Source organism: Vombatus ursinus, unplaced genomic scaffold, assembly GCF_900497805.2.
Source record: "Vombatus ursinus unplaced genomic scaffold, bare-nosed wombat genome assembly UNPS02009918.1, whole genome shotgun sequence".
Taxonomy (NCBI): domain Eukaryota; kingdom Metazoa; phylum Chordata; class Mammalia; order Diprotodontia; family Vombatidae; genus Vombatus; species Vombatus ursinus.
The window spans coordinates 1,972,267-1,984,768 of record NW_020949696.1 but is presented as its reverse complement, the minus strand read 5'-3'; the positions used below and the strand labels follow the sequence as shown (position 1 = coordinate 1,984,768).

General features: G+C 45.7%; 1 protein-coding gene across 2 annotated transcripts in view; it reads right to left on the bottom strand.

Moving 5' to 3' along the window:
• Positions 1–5,469, bottom strand: part of KXD1 (KxDL motif containing 1) — a 7,603-nt gene extending 2,134 nt beyond the window's left edge. For both annotated transcript variants that reach the window (XM_027853171.1, XM_027853172.1), the window contains exons 1-4: positions 5,396–5,469; positions 4,254–4,381; positions 416–568; positions 167–213 (exon numbers count right to left, since the gene is read on the bottom strand). In XM_027853171.1, coding sequence (XP_027708972.1) covers positions 167–213; positions 416–568; positions 4,254–4,354 — 301 coding nt within the window. In that variant the 5' untranslated portion in view covers positions 4,355–4,381; positions 5,396–5,469. The remainder of the gene's footprint in view (positions 1–166; positions 214–415; positions 569–4,253; positions 4,382–5,395) is intronic.
• Between the last annotated feature and the right edge of the window lie 7,033 nt (positions 5,470–12,502).

The window sequence follows — 12,502 nt, the reverse complement described above, 5'->3', positions numbered from 1 at the left end:
TCAGAGCTGGGAGGGCCCTTAGGACACAAAGCGTCAGAGCTGGGAGGGCCCTTAGAACCCAGAATGTCAGAGCTGGGAGGGCCCTTAGGATACACAATGTCAGAGCTGGGGGGCTAGAACTCAGATCAGAAAAGGTCAGAGTTGGTCAAGCCTTAGAGACACTTACGACTAAAAGCGTCTGGGTATTGCTTTGACAGCTTTGTTTTCAGAGTCCTAGAAGGAAAAGGAGAAAAAAAGCAACAATTTAAATTTTCCATCAAAGTCACTCCAGCCTCCCCTGTAAGGAGAACAGTTTTGGCCGCCTCTTCCTACCTACGCTCTCACAGGCTTCTGTGGTCTTGGCTGGTAGTTGAGGCTCCCAGGGCCAGAGTCCGCCATCTCAGAGCAGGGGGGCAGGGCAGAGTGAGACACTAACCTGAGCCTTCGGAAGATGCTGTCCAGGTCCTTCTTCATCTCCATCAGTGTCCTGGTGTGGTGTGTGAAACGCTCGCTCATCTGCTGCATGCGGACGTTGGAAAGGTTATTAAAGTTCAAGAGCATTTCATTGGTTTTCTCAAACCGGTCCAGCCTGAGGGTGGGAAGACCAGGGAAGAAAGGAATCAGATGAGCAGGCCCTGGGCCAATCTGAGTAGCAGAGATATCCACGTGGGAGGCGAGGTGGAAGGGGCACGGAGCTTGGAACCAGAAGGACCCCATTCCAATCCTGCCTTGGATTATTTACTAGTCCCTTAACCCCTGGGAGCCTCAGTTCCCTCATCTGTAAAATGGGAAACTAGTTACATAACTCACCTCCCAGGGTTGTTGTAAGAATCAAATGAGAGAAATAAAAATTTTAAAGCACTATATACTGCTGGATATTATTATTGTTGTTATCATAAATTGTGATTATGTCTATTATTATTGGTATTATTACACACACAGGATATAACCTGCCTGCCTGTCACTTCAGGTAGTGCAAATTTTATTATTATTCCCCATTTTACAGATGAGGAAACTGCAGATCAGAGAGGTCAAGAGAGACAGGAGGGCCTGTTCTCCAGAATGTATAGGGCACTGTTGTGCTGAAGCCAACTCATCAGAAGCTGCTGTTTAGCAAAGTGGTTAGAGCTCTTGGCCTGGAGTCAGGAAGTCAGAAGATCTGACTCAGAACTCCAAACCCAGCTTTCCTAGCTGTGTGACTCTGGGCAAGCCACTTGGCCTGTCTGCCTCAGTTTCCTCAATTATAACATGAGGATAACAACAGCACCTACTTCCCAGCATTGTGAGGATCAAATGAAATATTATTTGTCACAAGGGCCTACCTTCCTTCCTTCCTCTCTTTGTAATGCCCTTCACCCAGCTCTGTCTGCTCCCTCCTCCCACTCCCCAGATCCACTGGCTGAAATCCTAATCATTCCTCCTGGTTAATATCACACCCTGTCTGTCCCCTTTCCTCCACCTATTCCCAGTCAAAATAATAACAATAACAATAACAATAATATAAGCAATTGACAAATGTTATTAGATTTGAGGCTTATAAAACACTTCTTCATCTGGGCCTCCCAACAACCCTGTGAGATAGGGTCGGGCCCATTTTATGGAGGAGGAAACTGAGGCTGAGAGGAAGTAACCTTGACCTTTCCTTCCTGGACTCTCAAAGAGCCGTTCACAATTCTCTTGAGCATTTAATCACACTGTGCCCACAGCTACAGAGACTGATCAGAGAGCAGGTCTTATCTCCCCTACAACTGGAGATCAACCCATACTTCTACCAAGAAAATCTAGGCCCTCACTGTGAGCTCCGCCTTCTTCTCATCTCACCAGCTGAGACACCTTTCTTCTCTTTCCTCTAGTCCCTAAGAATGAGGTGTTGCTTCTCCTTAATGAAACAAGCCCCCTACACATTCCCTCCATCCCATCGCCTTCCCTTCTCTCCAGCAGACTGCCCCCATGACCATCCTCATTCTCTCTCTCTCATCTTCGTCTCTGGCTATCTACCAGTTCCATCCTTTCTATTTACAAACAGGTTCATGCTTTCCCCATCCAGCATAATCATCAACATCAATCATTTAACGCTTTAAAGTTTGTAAAGTGTTTTACAGAAGTTATTTGATCATCACAACAGCTCTGTAAGGTAGGTGCTATCATTAACCCCATTTTACAAATGAGGAAACTGGACAGAGAAGTTAAGTGACTTGCCCAGGGTCCACTGCTAGGAGGTACTGGAGGCATTAGGATGAAGCATGAGTATCAGAACTGGAAGTTTCCTGACTCTGGGGCCCCCATCCTCCTTAAAAAACTTTCCCTAGGGGGCAGCTATGTGGTTCAGCGAATAAAGCACAGGTCCTAGAGTCAGGAAGACTGAGTTCAAAGCTGGCTTCAGACACTTACAAGCTGTGTGAAGTCACTTGACTCTGATTGCTCCCCCCGCCAAAAAAAGAACATTCACTAGATACTGTTCTTCTCTTTCCAGTCAAATTTCTTGAAAAAATGGGGGACACTCATTGGCTCCACTCCCTGCCCCCTCAATCGCTCTTTCCCGCTTTGCAACCCGGCTTCCAACCTCACCACTCGATTGAAAATGATTTCTAAAAGTTAACAATGAAAAAAAGTTGCCCAATGGAACGGCCTTCCCTCCATCCTCATCCTTCCAGACCTCTTTACAGCATCTGCGCTGTTGACCATTCTCTCTTCCCGGATATCGCCTCCCCTCTGGGTCTTTTTGATGCTACTCTCTCCTGCATCCTGTCCTCCTATTCCCCCAACTAGCACTGCTCAATCTCCCCATCTCATCCTGACTAACCGTCCGAGACCCTCTTCTCTTTTCTCTCTCGCCTTGCCGTCAATCAGCTCCCAAGGGTGATGTGTCCAATGAACATCCCAATTCAGAAGACTCCCAGACTTACCCCTGCAGCTTCGGTCTCGCTCTGAAGCTCCAAATGGCTACTGAGCTTTTCCAACTAGATATCCCGCTGATATTTCAAGCACATATGTCCAAAACAGAAATCTTACCTTTCCTGCCCCACTCCCAACTCACTCTTCTTCCAAATTACCCTATTACTACTGACAAAGGTCCCCCCATTCTTCCAGTCATCGAGGTACCCAACCTCAGGGTCATCTCTGCCTATTACTTAATCTTCATAATTCACTCAGCTACCAAATCTTGTAATTTCTACCACCACATCAAGTGGGTCTCAAATAAGTCCCTTCTCTCCAGTCACAAGTGCTACCATTTAAGTTTAGGCCTTCATCAACTCTCACCTGGACTACTGCAATACCCTGGGCTTTCAGCCTTTTGTCCATGTGTCTTAATCTCTTTTTTGCATCACACACCCAACTGGCAATCTAGTGAAGCCTCTGGACCCCTTCTCAGAATAATGTTTGTCACCTACATATATTATTGAAATGAATGCTAAATTTCAATTAGAGGTTAGTGAAAATAAAAATGTCATTTTTTTTTCTATACAAGTTCATGGATCCCCTGAAATCTATCCATAATGATGTAAAGAATTTGTCTTATTTGACTATACATACCTGTACTGGGTTTTTTTTTTCTTACTTTTTCAATGGAGAGGGATGAGGTGGTGAGAGGGAGAAGATTCAGAGTAGAAAATAAAATCAAATTGAATTTTAAAAAATGTATCCAATCTATCTACTGTTAATCTCAGGTTAAGAAACCCAGATCTCGTCTCTCCCCACTCCAATTCATCCTCCACTCAGCCAACGAGGGGATTTTCCTTACGTACAGATCTGACTGTGTCAGTCCCCTACCCAATAAACTCCAATGACTGCCTCTTATCATCAATTTTTCAGTTGTGTCTGACTCTTCACGACCCCATTTATACCAATATATGTATGTGTTGTCTTCCCCATTCGAAGATAAGCTCTGTGAGGGCAGGAACACTTTCTTCTATTTTTTTTTTTTGTCTTTCTATCTCCAGTGTCTCTCGAAATGACTGGCTCATAGCAGGTAGGAGAAAGGGAAGAAGGAAACGAGGAGGGAATAAGCATTTATATAACATCTACTACGTACCAGCACGTGCTTTTTACAAATATTATCTCATTTGAACCTCATAACAACCCTGCTAGGTAGGTGAAGTTATTATCCAATTTTGCAGTTAAGGAAACTGAGTCGAACAGCGGTTAAGTAATTTGCGCAGGGTCAAACAGACCCTCGGTGTCTGAGGCCAGAATTGAACTCAGATCTTTGGGTGCTTCCTTGGTGGATGGACAGATGCATGGAAGGATGGACATGGATGGATGACTTGACTCACATGTTCTTCTGGGCCTGAATGATGGCATTTACATCCTCTGAATTCACCATGCTGAGAATCCGGTTGCAGAACACCTCTGAGGCAGAATTGGGAGATTCCATATCCTCCTCCTCCTCCTCCTCTGCGGCCTATAGACCAGCCAAAGGCAGTGGTTACTGAGACTGGCCAGGCAGGCACGCATGCTCCTTGCTGATACCTTCACTCTTTCTCCTAACACTGTTCTCAACCTGGAACTGTCCAGACTAGACTTCTGTTTTATTAGCAGACTGCATCCCCCAGATTCTGGGACTTCCCAACAGGCTGTGGCCCTGATAGGACCAGATGGTCCCCACTGGGGTTTTTAGTCCTGCCAAAAGGCAGACGGCCATTAGGGGACTGTCTGAGCAAGGTCTTGACAGAGACATCCCTTGGAGTGCCTGGAAACCCCAGTACTCTTCTAGAAAGACTTCCTCAGGACTTAGTTTTCTTCTCTGTAAATGGGGAGGAGGATGGGATGGGAGTTTGCAAGAAAGGTAAGGGACCTCTAAAGATCCTTTTAGCTCATGACATACTATATCCCAAGGACGCTCTTAGCTCTGATATTTTCTAGTCTAGGGGTCCTGCCAGCTCTAACATTCTCTGTTCTAAGGGCCCTGCCAGCTCTGACTTTCCCTGTTCTACTGTCCCTTCCACCTCTGCCACTCTATGTTCTAGGGTCCCTCCTGGTCTGACATTGTATAAATCTTTGTTCTTAAGTCCCTTCTCCTTTTGCCAGTCTATTCTAAAGGTCCTCTCGCCTGGCCTCCCATATGTGTACGCTCTGAAGTCCCTTTCCCGCAGAGATCCCATGCTCTATGTCCCAAGGTAGTCCAGCCCTGACAGCCTAAGTCCACATTTTAGAACTCTGTGACTCTTTCCTGGCTCTCTCAGATCCTCACCGAACCAAGCCCTTCCTATTGCCTGCGGTCATAGCCCGCCCCGTACAGGCTCAGGAGGGAAAGGGCTGGGGCTGGGAAAGGTCGCCAGATGTGTCCGGGCAGAGGTGCACAGCTGGACGCCCCCACCCCCCTCCCCGCTGGGCCCAGGAAGGCAGCGAGCAGTACCCCCTCCCGGACTGTCTCCTGGTCCCCCCCCACTCCATCTCCCACCACCCCAGACTCAGCTGCAAAGGCGGTGGCGGCGGCGGCGGCAGCAGCGGCACCTGCACATCTGGGAGCCTCGCACTTCCGGGATGGCGCTCACGCGCAGCAGCCTCTGCGCGGCTCCTGCAGACGTCACAACCAGGGAGCTGGGCCGGGTGGAGGGGCGGAGCCGAGGGAGGGGGCCTAAAGGAGGAGTCAGGGGGCGGGGACAGTGGGAGACGTGGTGTGTGGGCGGGGCCATGGAGGCGGGGCCAGGGAAGGGAAGGCCAAAGGAGGAGGCGGGGGGCGGGGCGAGGCAGGGGGAGGCGGGGCCACGCAGGAGAGCCAAGGAAGGAGGCGGTGGGGGCGGGGCCAGGAGGCACCAGGGGAGGAGCCAGAGCAGGAGGAGTGAGAGGAGGGGGCAGGGGAGGAGCCGGAGCCAGGGAACAGGGAATGGAGGGTGCAGCGGAGTCCGGGAGGCCAAAGGGTGGGGAAGGAGACTGGATGGGATGCTTCTTCCCCAAGGACCTTTAGCCAGTTCCTCCAGAGATCAGTTTGTGGCACCTAGGTGGTGCAGTGGAAAGAGTCCTGAGCCTGGAGTCAAGAAGGCTTGAATTCAAATCCAGCCTTAGACATTTAATAGCCGTGTAACCTTGGGCAAGTCACTTAATCTGCTTGGGGAGAATAATTGTGTGAGGGTTAAGTGAGATAATGTATACAAAGCTCTGTGCTACCTGTTGTTATTATTATTATTATATTATTTCCCTATCTGTCAGATGAGAACATTGGGCTAGGTTTCAGCAGTCCTCTTAATCTTTTTTGTGCCATGGACCCCTTTGTCAATCAATCAATCAATATTTTTCAAGCTCCTACCATGTGCCAGGCACCATGCTGAGTGCTAGGGATACAAAAAGGCAAAAGACAGTCCCTACCCTCAAGGAGCTTACAATCTAATGGAGGGAGACAACGTGCAAATAAATATATACAAAGCAAGCTATAGACAAGATAAATAGGACACAGTCAGCAGAGGGAAGTTGCTAGAATTAAGAGGGTTTGGGAAAGTCTTCCTGTAGAAGATGGGGTTTTTCTCAGGACTTGAAGGAAGCCACAAAAGCCAGAAGACAGGTGAGGAGGAAGAGCATTCCACGCATGGCGGACAGCCGGAGAAAATGCTTGGATCCAATAGACGGAGTGTCTTGTAGTTCATGGAGTAAGGTGTAAGAAGGCTAGAAATGTAGCAGTCAGGTGAGACTCCCTTATCAGAATAATGTTTTTAGATAATATAAGATACATAGGATGACAAAGGAAGCCAATTATATTGATGTACAGTTACAAAATGTTTTACAGTTACAAAAATGTTTAAAAAAATGTTACTGATCCCAGGTTAAGAATTTCTGGACTAGATGGTCTCTAAGCTCCCTCCCAGCCCTGATACTTCATGTTTTTTGGGGAAAGAGGGAATAAGCATTTATTAAGCATTTACCATGTGCCAGGCACTGTGCAAGTGTTTTAAAAATATCTCCTCACAGCAAACCTGGGAGATAGGTGTGCTATTATGATCTTCATTTTACAGTTAAGGAAAATGAGGTTAAATGACTTGCTCAGGGTCATACACCTTGGAAATGTCTGAGACTATATTTAAACTCAGCACTCTATTGATTGTGCTACCTAGCAGCCCTCCCTACTGGCTCAGACATTCTGTTTTCCATGTTCTAAGGTCCTTCTGAGTTCTGATGTTCTGTGTTCTAAGGACCTTCTCAACTATAAGTTTATCATTATTCTGCAAGATGAAATCAACTCTGAAACTCATACCTCCTCAGCACCCTCTCTCCAAAGTTACCAATGATCTCTTAGTAGCCTTTTCTCAATCCTCATTTTCCTTCACCTCTATCTGCAGCCTTTGACACTGTGGGTCACTCTTTTCTCTCTAGGCTTTTAGGACATCACTCTCTCCTGGTTCTCTTCCTACAGCTGATTACTTCTCCTCAGTCTTCTTTGCTGAATCCTCCTCCAGATCATGCCCTCTTGATCATAGGCATCCCTCAAGGCTCTGTCCTGGGTCCTCCTCTTTTCTCCCTCTATACTACTTCACCTGGTCATCTCATCAGCTCCTATGGATTTAATTACCAGCTCTACATTGATGATTCTCATATTTACCTTTCCTGTCCCAATGTCTCTGCTGACCTCCAATCTTACATCTCCAATTCCCTTTCAGACATCTCCAACTGGATGTCCAGTAGAAATCTTAAACTCAATATATACAAAATGAAACACTATCTTTCCCCCAAATCCTCCCCACTTCCTACCTTGCCTATGACTGTGGAAGACAACACCATCCTCCCAGTCCCTCAGGCTCACTACTTTTCTGGTGGTCTCACTATCTCTCATTCTCCCTTCCTTCTACCACCCCTGAGTCCAAGCTGTTGCCAAGACCTGTTGATTTCACCTTTGCAGCTTCTCCTGAATATGCCCCCTTCTTTCCTCTGACTCTGACACCCCTCTAGTATAGACCCTCATCACCTCACACCCATATTATTGCAATAGCCTACTTAGGGGTGAGGTAGGGTCCTAACTGCCTCAAGTCTCTCCCCATTCCAACCTATTGTCCATTCAAGTGCTAAAATGATTTTTCTTTAGGTCTGATCATATCAATACCACCACTACCACCACCACCACCCAAAAACTCCAGTGGCTTCCTATTGCTCCAGAAGCAAATACAAAACGCTCTGCCTGGCATTCAAAGCCCTTCATCACGGAGCCCTCTCCTACATTTCCTGTCTTCTTACGCCTGAGTCCTGACAGGTACCCTTCAATCCAGTGACTCTACTCCCCTGGCTAGTCTACTGACAAGACCCTTTATCTCTTGTCTCTGGGCATTCTTTCTGTTTGTCTCCCATGCCATGGATGCTCTTACTACTGACTTCCCTGGCTTCCTTTAAATCCCAACTAAAATCCCATCTTCTTTTATTTATTTTTTTTTTTAGTGAGGCAATTGGGGTTAAGTGACTAGCCCAAGGTCACACAGCTAGTGAGTGTTATGTGTCTGAGGTCAGATTTGAACTCAGGTCCTCCTGACTCCAGGGCTGGTGCTCTATCCACTGCGCCATCTAGCTGTCCCCTAAAATCCCACCTTCTACAGAAAGCCTTCCCCAACCCCTCTTAATTCCAGTGCCTTCCCTCTGTTGGTTATTTCCTATTTAGCCTGTCTAGAGCTAGCTTTGTACATATTTGTTTGCATGCTGTCTCCCCAATTAGATTAGGAGCTCTTTGAGGGCAGGGACTGTCCTTTGCTTCTTTTTGCATTCCCAATGTTTAGCAGGAGCCTGGCAGGTTGTAGGCACTTAATAAATGTTTATTGACTAACTGCCCCAAGATCTATCTTGTTCCTCAGGGCACTAAGATGGTGAACTGTTGTGAACAACTAGATGCCAAGCAGCCCTCTGGACCTTTCAGACTCACAAGATGTCAGGTCCTACTTCCTTCATTGGTTACTTTGGCTCTCCCAAGTTCACTGTGGAAAAAAAGAAGGCAGAAGCTAGCAGACCTGTTTGTTTGTTTGTTTGTTTGCTTACGATTAATTTTGATTTTTTCTCAATTACACGTAAACAACATTTTAAACATTCTTTTGTTTATTTTGAGCTCAAGACTCTTTCTCTCCCTCCCTTCCCCTTCCTAGAGAAGGTAAGCAATTTGATATAGATTAAACATGTGCAGTCATGCAAAACATTTCCATATTAACCATGTTGCAAAAGAGAATGCAGAACAAAAAAAAAAAACACAACCCAAGAATAATAAAGTAAAAAACAAAAGTATGCTTCAATCTGGCAGGCCTTTTTGAATGACTCTGCAACCAACCAAAGACTCTCTTGTTTACCAAATGGTTAACTGACCAGAACTAGTTATAGAATGTCTGTCTCTCTAAGGTGTTTCCCTTACTGGTCATCACAGTTCTGCCAGAGGCAGCTCCTTAGCATCCCCTCTATGGAGATACCATCTGAGACACCATGGCATGATCACCAGGGCATGTACCAGTCTCCATTACACCCGACTTTCCATTTCCTCATTCTGCTCAAATCCCATGACCTACTCCTCCCTTCCAAATCAGCTACACACACAGTTATACCTTGTTCTTCCCATCACCCACAAGCATTCCATTTCCATGCACAAGAACACTGAAATTCCTTTATCTGATCACAATTTTTAAAATCACTCCATCTCTCGCTGTGCCTTAGTACCTCCAACCCTATTCATTCTCATCGTGGTCTCCAATCCCTCCACCGTCAGAACTTTTCCAGGGCACCATCTCTGCTGTCTGACTATATGTATTCTTTTCCTCTCCCAATCTTAACCCCTTGGTGAATTAGTTCAAAGTCATGTCATCTGCTGCTCCTAAATTTCTTTATCCTTTGTCCTATCATCATTCACACTTTGTCCAATCCCAATCCCAATGCTGGACCCAGATGCAGGCACATCGTGATCACACACACCCATTCACCTATGTCCCACCAACTGTTTCTCTTCCTTCCATTTACATACCACTGAACCCAGCTGGAGGAAGTCTGGGTCCACGACAAATTTATGTCATCTAGTCTCAACTAGACCTGCAGTCAAACAAGACAATCCTACTCTTCATTAATTGATTTTCTATCCCATTTCCCACAACTATTGTTCTATAACTGCTCTTATTTCTTTAAGCCTCTGACATTACCCACTTCTGTCCCCCTCTCAGTTAAGTAAGGACCTGGCGTCATACTTCAATGAAAAAATGGAGACTGTTGGCCATGAGCTCCCTTTTTTCCCCTTTTCATCTTGCACCCCAAGCATCATACCTACTTTTCTCCAAGGGAAATTTTGATTCTTTCCTGGAGGAGAGTAGAATGTGCCAGTACACTGGCTACTCTGCTTTCCTCAGAGAGGTGGTATCAGACTAGAATTATATCTATCTGCTTCCAAATATTGCTAGTCTGGGAAATGATTCTTAGGTTTAAGCTGCTTCCCTAGTTGCTAAGTGGCACCGTTGATGGAGCACTGGACCCAGTCAGGAAGATCTGAGTTCAAATCTCGGTCTCTCACTGTCTCTCTCTGCCTCTGTCTCTGTCTGTCTCTCTGTTTCTGTGTCTGTCTCTGTCTGTCCTGTCTCTGTGTCTTGCCTCTGTCTCTGTGTCTCTGTGTGTGTCTCTCTCTGTCTGTCTGTCTCTGTCTCTCTGTGTCTCTGTGTGTCTCATTTCTCCTCTTTCCCCCCTCTTGTCTCTCTCTCTGTCTCTCCTCCCCTCCTCTCTTTCTCTCTCTCCCTCTCTCTCTTTCTCCCTGGGAAGAAGATGAATCTTTATGCATCTTCTCTCCAGAAAATGAAGGAAAAAGAAAGACTATCCTCTCCCAAACTTTCCCACCAACTCCAACCCCTGTGCAGATAAGCAATGTTGACTCATCCACCTCTCCACCAATGAGAAGAGTGTTATATAAAACTTCCAGGCTTGAACCCCAGGTTGCATAAGTATCCAGGTCTCAGGAGAGCTTAATACCAGTTATGTAATTATTTCATGTTTAAGTTTTTATCAATGCACACTTGTTAATCTTTTGCATTTTTAGAATTTCTTCTTGTGCGGATGAAATAAATAGCTGTCCTACATTTGATCTGCATCATACATTTGGATAATTTTCTAGTCCCCTTTTTGGGTAAACCCTAGACATGAGCCAAAACTAAACTTTAGGTGATTCCCCTCAGGCTGGGGGGGGGATGGAAAGAGGAAGGTACATAACAGGCCAGAGAGTGTGAGGAAAGAGCAATGTCCTACTCTGTCTTTAGTGGCTAGGCTACCTCAGTCAGGGAGGGAAGGAAATAAACATTTTTTAAGGGCCTACTATAGGCTAGGTACTATATGAAGCAATTTTACAAATACTGTCTCATTTGATCCTCACAACAACCCTGGGAGATACGTGCTATTATGATTCTTATTTTACCAAGGAGGAAACTGAGGCAGATGGTAGTAGAGTGACTTGCCCAGGGTCATATAGTATCTGAGACCAGATTTGAACTCAGCTCTTACTGACTATAGGCCCAGTGCTCTTCCACTGTGCCACCCTAGGCAAGTCATTGACCTCATGCTAAAAAGGCTCCCCTCAGCTTGGAGCTCATGCTCCCAACCTTGCTGGACCCAGATGCAGGCACATCGTGATCTATTAGTCTCTGATCTGTGCTCAGAAAAGGAAACAGAAAGACCAAAAATAAACCATGCAGAAATTGGAGGTATAGAAACTCCCCTCTCAGGCTTGTCTGAGCAAGCTAAGCTGCTTGCCATATGTTTCTTCTGTAAGCAACAATTTTCTACTCATGTGGTTGTAGCCCATGCATGATATGAACCTTCTTATTTTCTGGGATAACTCTTTCACCCTAATTTGAACTTATTCAAGTGTACTCAAGGTTCCAAAAGAAGTAGTATTCCATGTCTACAGAGTCTTAGGGGTAACCTGGTTTGATGGGGATATAAGCCCACTTCTTATGCCTACAGCTCCTGAACCCCACCCCAACTCATGTGTTTCCCATTTACATAAAATCAATCACCATGATACCATTAACTTTTAAAAATAAAAATTTATTAAATAATAACATAAAAGCAATAACAACCCTAACATTTATTCAATATTAGGCAAGAGCAGGCATAGTTGTAACCCTCATTAGAAGACCAAACAGGAATAATCATGGTCCTCAAACACATAAACCTAGGTTATACTCTCCCACCAATGAATACTGTCTAGGGGAGAGTGGACACACTTAATTGTGTCTATAAGGAAGATTGGGCACACATAGAAACCTAATGGAAGCACCTACATGGAGAAACCCACGTGCCTAGGAAAACTCACAAATCTGCTCTTGATACTCTTGATCCTTTGAGGAACAATCTGTGCTACACGAATCCAATTCTCTTGTAGGCACTCCTCTTCTGGTCCTTACCATCCTCCTGCTGGATAAAACTACTCTTCTGCTCTCCAGCTGATGAAGTAATGACAGGCTCTTTTCCCTCATAGCCACCCTTAACAGGGCACTGATAAGAAGGTGTTATGCTCTTTCGGGGACACGCAATTCCCTTAAGCAAAAATACAGACAAACTTCTAAGATCTGAAAATAGTAAGAGAGCCTGCTTTGTCCAA